Source organism: Arachis ipaensis, chromosome B03 (assembly GCF_000816755.2).
Source record: "Arachis ipaensis cultivar K30076 chromosome B03, Araip1.1, whole genome shotgun sequence".
Taxonomy (NCBI): Eukaryota; Viridiplantae; Streptophyta; class Magnoliopsida; order Fabales; family Fabaceae; genus Arachis; species Arachis ipaensis.
Window position 1 is genome coordinate 38,961,017 of NC_029787.2, and position 12,767 is coordinate 38,973,783.

Consider the following 12,767-nt stretch of genomic DNA (forward strand, 5'->3'; position numbering starts at 1 on the left):
CATCTTTTTTTATTTTTTCTCTATCTCACTGTCACTCTCACCCTTACTCTCAATCTGCTGCTGCGGCTATCCTGCTTCCAGTCTCGAGCCTTCGCACCTCCCTCAAACTCGCACCCTCGCTTTCGTGTTGCATCGTGTTCAGCCACTCGCTGAATCGCTCTTTCTCTCTCTCTCTCTTCGCACACCCGTCAGTCTGTTAATACGCTTTCGCATCATTTCATCTCTCCTTCATTTGTCTCGCCGTCCATTTTTCCTCTCAGCCATTGCATCGTCGACGGCCTTTTCAGGTCTCTTCTTAGTGGTGGTAGCGGCAATTTTGAATTCTCCCTATCTTCTCAAATCTCTTTCCCGCATGGTGTGTTGTTGTTTTTGTTGAAGTTGAAAGAATTTTTTTTCTTTTTTTGCTTCAGAAAAGAAAATATGAATATTGTATTGTTGTTGTTGAATTTGAAAGATTAGAAAAAGATGTTGTTGTTATTCTTAAATTTAAATGTTATGTTGTTGTTTGTAATGGATGTAATGAATATTTTTGCAATTTGGATGGCGCGTCGGAGGTGGCGGCGGAAGCAGAGGCAAAAATAGATTGTGAACAGCTTCTTCTTCTTCTTTCCAACTCCTTCTTCTTATTCTTCTTTCGCTCCTCCTTTGCAGGAGAAGAAACACTCTCTTTTTTTTATTTTATAATTTTTTAGTAGGAGTAATTTGGTCCAAAATTTTAAAATTTAAGTAAAAAAGATGATTTTAAAACTAAGTTAAATCTTAAAGACGATTTTGTATGAAAAAAAAAGTTGGTGACAAAAAAAATTTTTGACCTATACCTTAAGAACTAAAATCGTACTTAACCTAAACCGTAAAAAAATTTACAATAACTATGTGTTAGAGATATAACCATTAATGTTACCTTCTCCCATCAGCTTAAGCTTTTCGAACGAGTGGTTTCATAATATGGTATCAAAACTCTATGTCCGAAAGGTCAAGAGTCCGATTCTTGGTGAACTCCAAAAATAAAAAAACAATAGCATAAGAAAAATAAAAGAGAAAAAAAAGGCAACACTATGCACATAATTTTCTTTAACAAAATATCTTTATTATTGAAGTCAAAATCTAAAAAAAGTGTTTATCTATATTTATTATTATTTACATATAGGAAAAGGATAGATTAATAAACAAATATGTTATATACAGTTATATAATAGTAGTCGTATAGGGAGAGATAGAAGTAATTAAGAAGCTAAGAACTAAGAAACATGTGTGAGGACATATTCCTTGTCTACAATTAACGAATAAAATAGTAATTGGCATTCAAATTAGGAGTAGTGTCACGAAAAAAAAAAATTCGGAGGAGTAGTAGAGAGTTGACAAAATAAATCAAGTGGGGAAAGTTGCTTAACACATCACGCAAACCCTAATTACCATAGCATACGGTTCATGTACTTCCATACTACGTCACTACGTTCTCATTTCTAATAATTTCTTCTCCATTCCGTCCCATCCGTACGTCCTTTTTTTCATTCACCTCAGTCTTTCACGTCCATCCCCGCCCTTGTTTTATTTATAAATAGATGGAATAATTATTATATTTGTAAACCATAACTAAGACTTAACATATTAAAATTAAAACATGATAATATAAATAAAAATTGATAGAATATACAAAACTTTTAATGTACATATTATTGAACATTAGAAAATAATACTTTTATTTTCTGTTTTAAAATAATAACTGTTTTGGAGTTTAGTATATACATTGATTGATAATCCAAGATATTTTCAAGAAAATGATATTTAAATATATAAAAAAAAATGAAAGGCTATCATCATCAATTGAATTGCAAACTTTAATGTAATAGGATAAACTTTTTTTTTTTGTTAAAATAACATTTCCCCTATTTATATATGGAAGCACACACTACGGTCTCATTATCATCATCAATTCATCTCCAACAGCTCCCCTTCCTTCTCTCTCTTCTCTCCCCCTCTCTCTCTCTCTCTCAAAATCTTTGCAATCAAACTCCGTGTTTTTCAGGGTGGGTTGTGTATTGCATAGTAAATTGAAATTTCTAAGTATGATGTACGAACACACACATAATCATCTGGTTCATCATCAGCAACCAGTAACGATGACTATGGATACCATGAAGATGGATATGATAAGAAGGAATAAGAGGGAGAGGAACAAAGAATCCAACAACAACAACAACAACAACGAAGACAACAACAATAAGCTTCGCACCGTTGACTTGAGTTGCATGTCGTTGGAGTCTCTCCCTATTCCTTCTCTTGATTTAGCTACCATTTCCAAGTTGGACCTTTCCAACAACAATCTCCAGGTTCGTACTTAGAAATTTATTGCAATACAAAATATTCTTTTCTTGAAAGATTACCTATTTTTTTCTTTTTACTCTTTTATTCATTAAAAATAATATATTTAGACAAAAATTAATAAATTCATAAAATATAAAGAAAAGTTAATTTGAGAAAGAGAGATATACCATGGAAGATTCTTTTTATTTATGAATTATTTCTTATTATGTGTATAGAATATTCCGGAGTCGTTAACGGCGAGACTACTGAACTTGACGGTGTTGGACGTGCACTCGAACCAGCTAAGGTCCCTCCCAAATTCAATTGGTTGCCTCTCTAAGCTTAAGATTTTGAATGTCTCTGCCAACTTCATCCAATCCCTTCCTCAAACTATTGAAAAAATTTAAGTCAATAAAAAAATATAAATAATTATATTTCTAACCATCAAAATTATATATTAACAAACGTAGACTTATCCTCTTGTGTCTTCGTAATCTTAATATTAGTAAATCATTGTAGAGTTTTCTATTGACTATTTATTGAAGCAAACCCACCTAATAAATCAATAATTAATTAAGTCTATATTCTCTTATATGTTTCCTGTTTGTCAATTAATTATGTAATCATATATGGTTACCCTATGATCTCTGAAAATATCTTAAAGTAATATCGGAACTAAGCATATACTTTTGCTATATATGATTCTGCCAACTCATATCTTATGAAATAGCATATCAAAAGTTCGTTTTCAACGTAACCATCATTAAACTAATTTTGAAGAATAGAAAACAGAAAATAAAGATCAGATATGATGAAATGAACCTCGTGGGCTGCTATCAGCCGATAACAAATTGGGCTTTATGAGTAACAATTTTATGTTATTTTTTTAAGGTAAAGAAAATATATATCTTCGTTTTTCTCTAGATGTATAGCTATATAGTTGACTTTTTATAAAATAAAATGGAAGGTGGACGGCACCTGGCTAAAATAAATTCAGTTGAAAATTTATTTTAGAAAAGAAAAAAAAAGTTGTAGTTGTTTATAAGTCCGTGACACTTTGAACGGGAAATCGTACATAGGGTTACGTTCCAAGAGATTGACCGAGGAAGTTTTGATTAACAAAGAATTTCAATTTTTAATCTTTCACACTGTTCCAAAGCCACAGATAATAATTTATACTTTAGATGAAAACAACAAGAATATAAAAATTTTCTAAATATAACGTCCTGTTATTAGCCTCAGTCTGTTAATTCCACAATCCATTAATCAGTCCTAGTAGTTCTTACGTCACAAAATCTAAAACCGGAGATTGCTTACAATTTATTCAAAACAATTATTAACGTGTATGCATATGGCTTTGAATTTTGACCCACCAGAGCCTTAGAAGAACTGAATGCTAACTTCAACAAGTTAAGCAAGTTGCCGGATACAATAGGGTTTGAGCTCATAAACCTCCAGAAGCTGTCCGTCAACTCCAACCAGCTTGTGTTCCTTCCAAGCTCCACCTCTCACCTTATGGCCCTCAAGGTCCTCGACGCGCGCCTTAACTGCTTAAGGTCTCTGCCCGAAGACCTTGAGAACCTAGTCAACCTTGAGACGCTCAATGTGAGCCAGAACTTCCGGTACTTGGACACACTACCCTACTCCATAGGGCTTCTATTGTCCCTCACTGAGCTTGATGTTAGCTACAACAACATCAAGACTTTGCCCAATTCCATTGGGTGCCTCCAGAAGCTCCAGAAGTTGTGTGTCGATGGGAACCCGCTTGCTTCGCCGCCATTGGAGGTGGTTGAGCAAGGGTTAAATGTGGTGAAGGAGTTCTTGTGTCATAAGATGAACTCGTCAGGGGACCAGAGTAGCAAAAAGAAGAAGTCGTGGGTGAAGAATTTCGTCAAGTGTGGAACATTCCAAGGACGCATCAATAGTGGTATGAAACGGCCGCAACATGACGGTTTCACCAAGCTTAAGCATCAGTCCATCGATGGTCTCGCCTCGCCTGGCGGCTTCATGGGGATGCTCTCACCTCTTCGCATCTTCTCACCTCGTCGTTCCTTTAGTTGAGAGCCAATGCAGTTTAGAATGTTTTGTTGGGATCAAAATAGATCAAAAATTTTGTGGATGAGTTCCCTAAACGCCAAAATCCACTCATTCATATAAAATTTCACTCTATTTTGGCCCCTCACCCAACATATACTAATAGAATAGTAGTCTTGTCTATATGTTAAACTCTAGCAATCATGGGGTGTGTGTTAACTATAGGCCAGTACATTTGTAAATTTGAAGTTTATTGCCATATCAACTTATAGCCAATTTTACTCTTCTATCTATCTATCTATCTATCTGACATTTTATATCCATCAAACATTTTGCTCACAAAAGACAACTGGCGAATTTTTAAACAAAATTGGTCAGATGTGATAACAAATATAATTGATATTTTTTTATTTTAACTTATTTATAAACATTGTAGGTATTAATAAATAAGCAATTAAGTTTCACAATCAAACAATCCATGATTTCGTACAAAACAACACATAATTGACAATTATCTTCAAGAATCAGATTGCTTTACAATAGAGAAATTGTCGCACATTACTGTCAAACCAAACAATAAAGTTATTTTCACTCAAAGCTAATGGCTATGGTATTAAAGAGTGCAACAGCTACTTCGGCAAATAAGGCAATGATTTCTATCACTGAAGATCATATCAACAAGTCTTATATACGAAGTTCTGTTCAAGGAAGAAGGTAACCGATTCAACATAAAAAAACATAGCCTTTGCTGATATAACTTTATTTCTTGTTATTGAGTGTGTTCTAATTTTTCTATTTTTAAAATTAAATTTATATTGAGAGATATAAAAGGAAAAGTGAGTTAACCATACAAAAATAATTTTATACTTTTATTTGAGTGATTATTTTCGAAAGTGTACTGAAATTAGAGTATACTTGATTTTCCTTATTTAAGTTAACACTTAAAAGTTACTAAGTTTGGATAGCTTAGATTAGTGATAAAAGTGTGAATATCTTGAAATTGGTAATTATAATCAATCTTGCTTATAGTAAAAATTTTACCAATGTTTATGGTAGAAAGTAGAAATTGAATGTAGATCGTATTGCACTTCGTAACCAAACCAGAATATATGTTTATGGTAGAAAGTAGAAATTGAATGTAGGTCGTATTGTACTTCGTAACCAAACCAGAATATATCGTGATGTTATTCATTCTCTATTTATCATCTCTGCATCATCATCTTCTGTTTCGATACTTCGAGACAAGACAAAAAGAACAAAATAATCTCCTTATCTGCGTGTACTGCACAATCAATTTTATAATCTATCAAAAATAGTTTCTTGATTTAACCTCTATTTTCAACTCACTTAGGAATCTTCCATAATAATAATAATAAACACCCAAGTTAAATTTTAAGAAATTTTATATCAAACACTTTGCTCCTCCAATAAATTTCTATTTTCTAGAGATCTTCAGAAATTAGTCTCATCAGACAAAATTATTCTTCTGTTATTTTAAAAGATGAGGGCAAAACACCATAATAAGCCAACATCACTTTAAATTTACGTATATAAGCCAAACTGAAATTCGATTCAGCAATGAGCCAAATCGTATTTTAATGTAATTCGAACCAGGCTAGTTCGAACTGCATTTAGCAATAAATCGAACCAGGTCAGTTCGAATTACCAAGAAAGACTTGAAGCTAAATCGAACCAGCCTGGTTCGAACTAGCATTGCATGTAATTCGAACCAAGCCAGTTCGAATTATAGGTAAGTTAGGTCTTCAAGTAATTCGAACCACCCTGGTTCGAATTACACTTATGCTGGGTTCTTAGTAATTCGAACCACCCTGGTTCGAATTATTAGTGATTGGGCTATATAAGGAGTTTGAATCAGCCTCATTCAAACCATTCTCACCTTCTACTACCCCACCAAATCTCAGAGAAAACGACCCAGATTCTCTCCGACAAAGACCTGAACGGAATACTCTGCTGATGGGGGACGATCCGGCACGGTTATATCGCTTGGACGGAGTCGCCCATATAGCTGGGGTCATCAACGAGGAGGTTAGTACGGAAATAACTTTGTTCTACCGGTACATGTGAGTTAGTGGTTTTGCATGCGGGTTAGATGGTGGTTTAGTTGGTGGTTTATGTTAGTGGTTTATGTTAGTGGTTTCTGTTAATGGTTTATGTTAGTGGTTTATGTTAGTGGTTTATGTTAATGGTTTATGTTAGTGGTTTATATTAGTGGTTTATGTAAGTGGTTTACATTAACGGTTTATGTTAGTGGTTTATGTTAGCGGTTTAGTTGTGGTTGTTTTATGTTAGATCTTTCATGTCAGTGGTTTATGCTGGTTTCTTATGTTAGTTGTTTATGCAAGTGGTTCTTGTTCTTGGATTTTTAAGCGGTCATATTTAGTACGAATTTTGGGTTTATCAATTATCGTGTTGATTATGTTTGTCACTGGTAATTAAGTTGGTTCTAATAATGCGGTTCATTTCTTCCGCAGCCTCAGCGATGCATCAGGAGCATGCGGCGGCAGCAGGGCATGCTCTTCTATGACAGATACGTTATGTACCTGCAGATGGCAGGTCTTTACCATCTTGCAAGGCTGAACGATAGATGGTTCCGGTTGGACGAGGCCCTTGTCAGTGCGTTCGTCGAGCGATGGCGTCCGGAGACGCACACGTTTCATATGCCGTTCGGAGAGTGCACGATCACACTCCAGGACGTGGCATACCAGCTGGGTTTGCCAGTGGACGGGCGTTACGTCAGCGGCTGCCTATCAGAGTTCCAGATATACATCGAGGGTGGCCGTCCAGCCTGGGTTTGGTTCGAGGAGTTGCTTGGAGTGGTACCTCCTTCTAGCCAGGTTCAGAAGTACGCGGTCAACTGCAGTTGGTTTCAGGAGACTTTTGGTGAGTGCCCGGAGGGAGCTGATGAGGATACTGTGCGTCGATATGCCCGTGCGTACATCATGATGTTGTTGGGCACGCAGCTGTTTGCGAACAAGTCCGGCAACCGCATTCACATCAGATGGCTTCCGTTTGTAGCTAGGCTGGAGGAGATGGGGACCTACAGCTGGGGTTCTGCAGCACTGGCCTGGTTGTACCGGTGCATGTGCCGAGTGGCGAACAGAAATGTTATCAAGCTAGCGGGCCCACTTCAGCTACTTCAGTCATGAATTTTCTGGCGATTTTCTCGGTTTAGGCCTGCAGGATTTGAGACGTTCAGCTGGCCATTGGCCTCGAGGTACTGTACTAAGCCTTGTCTATTTCAATTTACTATACATAACTACGTGTTCATTTATAATGTATTGGATACCCTAAGCACACATTTAAGTAGCGGTAAGACATGTGCATGATGCAGGTGGTCAGGTTACATCCCTTCCAGTAGCGAGAAGAGTCCTAGAGTTCAGATGTGGAGGCTCTGGATAGACCGGTTGCAGGATAGAGAGGTCAGTATGTTACTTAATAAGTTTCTTTATTTAACCACGCTTTACGAGTTGGGTTCATGAGTTGCCCTGACACTGTATAGTTCTTGGTGCAGTTTATCTGGATGCCGTACAGCAGCACCGACGTACTTCAGGTCGTGCATCCCGAGGTTTTGGAGCCTCGGCATATGGTGCTTTGGCGGTCTGTTACGTCGCTTATCTACTTTGCCGTCATAGAGTGGCATCAGATAGATAGGGTTCTTCCGCAGTTTGGAGGGGTGCAGCCCCGTCCACATCCCGCCCTGAACATCGACTTTCTGATGTCGAAGGACGGCAGAGGCGGCGATCGATGATTCCCCTACCATTTGCAGAAGTGGCATCTCTATTGGGAGTCTCGTACGGAGAGCGTGCTGAGGTTCGATGTTGTTGCTGACCCTGGTCCGTCGCATGAGTTCCTGGAGTGGTGGAGTCAGCATGGGAAGAGGTTCTTGTCTCCGGATCCGCAGTTGGGAGATCCAAGAGCCGTTGCTATTCCTGTTGAGGCCTCACAGCGGGGAGCTGGGCGAGTTCCTGAGATGGATTGTCCTGACGACGTGCCGGACAGGCGGCGGGTTGAGAGGAGAGCTCGCGTGGGAACACGGCGTAGCCAGCGTGACTGGGGGTGGCTTGAGCGTGCTATGGAGGATGATGACGAGGCCGGCCCCACTGGGGGTCGACGACGAGGCCAGCCAGGCAGAGGTAGAGGGCGTGATGCGGTTCATGCCGCTGCGCCTGACCCTGAGGACGATGACGATGATCAGAATGGGCCCGAGGGCGGGGATGGTGCAGGGGCGGCTGCAGTTGCTGGTTTTAGTACCCAGGATGGGGTGCACGGAGGTGAGTGGTATGGCTCAGGGATGGGTGACGGGACTAAGCCTAGTGACGCTGGACTTGGGTCGGGACCTTTTGGACATTACTTTGTTGGAGTACCCGCCGACGACCAGCCTCAGCAGGACGGCACTCCATGGGTTATTCCCGGATCACAGTGGCAGGACTTCCTTGGCGCAGATACGCTTGATGCGGACTTCGGCAGTCCACGGTTTCTAGAGGAGATTACGGCTATCATGTAGGAGGACGAGCCGGGCAGGAGGCGTGCTCAGACCCCCGGCACGCAGGCACCCTTAGATGTTGATCTGAACGAGCCTGCTACGACACCTGTAGGTGACCAGTTTGGTTTGGGAGGTACCCCACCTTCCGCCTACACCGCTGCATCAGAGTCTGTCGCCGGGCCGTCTGCCGCACCTGTCCATTTTGCGCCACCCGCACAGCCTGCCCCGCATGAAGACGCGGATGAGATAGAGGATGAGGAGCCGTTTATCCGCAAAGGTCAGAGGCCACGGGTACCCCGTCATTGTGGGACAGGCTCCCACTTGTTTAGATGATTTACTTTTCATGTATTTTGGACGTTAGGGTTCATTCATGTATGATACCCATGTGGACTACTGTTGTTACTTTAGAGCTGTTTTTCCTTGTTGTTTCTTAATCTTATTGTACTTCAAAATCTGGTATTTACCTAGTGGATTAGTGAATATGTATTATCATTGAATCATATAACACTATAGTTATCAACTTTTGCATTTATGGGATTTCTAGCTATACTCAAATTCAGAAACAACTTTTTTCATTACTAGAAGGTGAAAAGATCAACAGATTACATAAGTCCTCTAACATAACATGTAACAGGAAAAATAAAAATCAATAAGCACTAACAGTAACAACATCGCTACTACTGGCCCCCCGTGTGAGACGATCCTCCAAGCTGTGGGCAACTCCAACGGGTGTGTCCGGGTTGGCGACAGAGGCCACACCTCTTTGGCCGGTTCGGATCTGCCTCGTCCATATTCGTCCGTATCCTAGTGGATCTCGGACGACCCTCTCTGGCACGCCTCTTGGCAGGGTCCGGAATCACGGTGGGCCCGTCGTAAGGTGGCCAGAAGCCCTCCGGTATCGGTGGTGTGAATCCCATCCGATACACACTGAATACTGAACTAATCTGATACACGCTGTGAACATAAGAGGACCAGGTAACCCGTGAGTAGGCGCAGCATGCAAGTGCGTGCTGGCACGGGAAATGAAGCGCCTGGAAGTACCCGTAGTCAGAGGTCCGAGAGGCAAGCGATACTCTGTAGGTACCCAATGAGAAAGAGCCCGTCGGAGTGGTCTCTGCTACGGTGAACTCGGAGTTATCCCGGTCATACAAAGTCACCGTGAAGCACCTGGCCGTCTTCAAGTTGGCCTCTATATACACTTCACCAAGTACTGACTGAATTGTTGTCCGGTTCCCATCTGGGCCTCAGCCTCTCTCCCCTTGCGAACAAAGAGTTCCGCAAGCCTTCCATATGTTGCCTTCACCAGAGAGCATACAGGGAGGTTTCTGACACCCTTCAGGATTGAGTTCACACACTCGGAGATATTCGTCGTCATGTGACCGAATCTCCGTCCCTCATCACGATGCTGAGTCCACAAGGAATAATCAATCCGGTTCGCCCACTCACACATCGCCGGGTCTTCAGACCGAAGAATATCAAACCAGTAATCAAACTCAACCTCGATCTTGGCATATGCGGCATTCACTAGAAGCCTACGTGCGTCTTTGCCCTTGAAGGTAAGGGCAAAATTAGCCGCTACGTGTCGAATACAGAATGCACGGTATGCAGATGGAGGTAACCAACCTCCGTCCGAAGCCTCAAGCGCAGCCTTGATGCCGTTATGCCTGTCCGATATAACCAGAAGACCGGGCTGCGGTGTCACGTGCTGTCGAAAATGGGAGAGAAAGAATGACCAAGACTCTGCATTCTCACCTTCTACTAGTGCGAATGCAACAAGTAGAATGTTGGAGTTCTCGTCCTGTGCAATCGCGATGAGCAAAGTAACCCCGTACTTCCCATACAGATGGGTGCCGTCAATGCTAACTAGGGGCTTGCAATGGCGAAATGCCTGGATGAGCAGTGGAAACGTCCAGAAAAGTCTGTGGAAAAAAGCTTGAGACTCTTCTACTTGTCCACTAACTCGAACGGGGCTCATCCGTAGGATTGCAACAGTACCGGGCATCGTCAACTGGACTCCCAAAACCCACCTGGGGAGCTCGTTGTATGACTCATCCCAGTCACCGTATACGAGGGCAATTGCCTTCTGCTTCGCCATCCAGACCCTCCTGTAAGTCGGCCTAAACCCGAAGTGTGTTGCCGTGGCATTTAGGAGCACCTTGATGCTGATGGATGCATCAGCCCTAACCATTGGCATAATGAACGCCGAAATCACATGATAATCCAAGCTCCTGTGGTCACTCGAGATGGAGGTCGCAAGACAAGTGTGAGGTCCATTGTACCGTTTGACCTCCCAAATGTCCTTCCGCTGCCGCAGACTCAGTCGAATCAACCATGTGCACCCATTCCCAAACTCAGAACACTTGCCCACATAACGGCGATGATCAGACTCCACAACCTTGTACTGTACCCCTCGCCGGATGCTGTAAGTCTTCACACTTAACAGGGCCTCATCTTTATCCTGAAATTGCTGACCAACCTGAAACTCTGTCAAACCAGCAGTCCCTTCAGCATCTCTAGCTCCAAATCCAACAGAGTGCCCTGAAACACCCTCTTGCCTCATGGCATCCAGGTCCAAAGAGAAAAAATATGGTGGATACTACTGTGTGCCAGAACTAGAACCACCGACCGCCAATGCAGGCTCAGTCGCTCCAACCTCGTCGCCGCTGTCATCCTCAATCATATCCGGCTCGACGTCGTCCTCCTCTACATCACCCAACACTCCGTCTCCGACGCCAACCGGTGGTACTCCCTGTAAAGCGTTCGGCAGAATATCAACTGATCCTACCACGTCGCCTACTCAATCATTGAGATCAACAGCAAAAGATGGGGAGGCGACTGGTTGGACCGCTGGCTCGTACACAGGGACGGACGAAGAAGCAACGGCAGGCCTGGAACTGGAACCGGCCGCCACGGCTTCAGTGGTGGCATTCTAGTTCGAACCCCCTGAGCTGGATACCACATCAACCAGCTTTGCCAACAACTCTGGTGTCCTCACCTCGGGAAACTGCCTCCGACATAGAAACATGACTTGCAGGTCCTCATCACTACCAATCGTGAAACAATCATACTTCACAGTATCCTGCAAGACAGTGATTGGAATGCGATAGAAAAACTTCTTAACTCGCTTCGCACCTTCCAGACCAAGTTTCATCAGCACAGATCTAACAAGGTCATCATAGCTCGTCGTTGGTTTCACGACAATACAGAGAGGATCCTTATCTGTAAACTTCACACCGGAGCGAGTTTTCCTCTTAATGGATCCTCTGTGGTGAACCAAAACCACAAAACTCTCCTCACTAGCCATCTTACACCCTCTAATGAGAGCAACTCATGTTTACAACCATATATATACTGCACGGTCTACCACTAAATCGAACCAGGATTTGTGTAATTCGAACCAACTTGGTTCGAATTACTTGATGCAGCGTCTCCCCATATAATTCGAACCAGCTTGGTTCGAATTATGTACTGCAGTTTCTTCCTCTGTAATTCGAACCACCCTGGTTCGATTTACTTGAACCAACTTCTCTCTATGTAATTCGAACCATCCTGGTTCGAATTATTAACGAATGGAGTTCGAACCATGCTGGTTCGAATTATATAAATATAGGGTTTGACTCATTGCTGAAACGAATTTCACTTTGCCTCATTTAGGTAATTTGTAACTTCCCTTGGTTTATTCTAATTTTTTGCCCAAAAGATGACTAAGTTGTCTTATAATGATATATTTTTCAACTTAATTGTCTTATAATATTTTTTTTTTAACTTGTTTATATGACACGCATATTAAAAACGTAATTGAAAACAACGTAAAGACCAATTTATCTAACATGAGCAATTGTCCAAGTCCAAGACCTCAACAAAATAAAAATTTGTTAAACACTAGACTTGTAAGACTATCGACTCCGAGGCCTCCTCCCCTTCT

At 41.6% G+C, this 12,767-nt stretch overlaps 1 protein-coding gene across 1 annotated transcript; it reads left to right on the plus strand.

The window, feature by feature from the left end:
* On the plus strand, positions 1,926-4,627 carry LOC107630355 (plant intracellular Ras-group-related LRR protein 6). The gene is made up of 3 exons (XM_016333458.2): positions 1,926-2,330; positions 2,541-2,704; positions 3,669-4,627. The coding sequence occupies exon 3, from the start codon at positions 3,820-3,822 to the stop codon at positions 4,363-4,365; it is 546 nt and encodes a 181-aa protein (XP_016188944.1). The 5' UTR covers positions 1,926-2,330; positions 2,541-2,704; positions 3,669-3,819; the 3' UTR covers positions 4,366-4,627.

Coding starts and splice junctions, on each gene's coding strand:
- LOC107630355 (XM_016333458.2), top strand. CDS start 3,820: ATGGCCCTCAAGGTCCTCGACGCGCGCCTTAACTGCTTAAGGTCTCTG.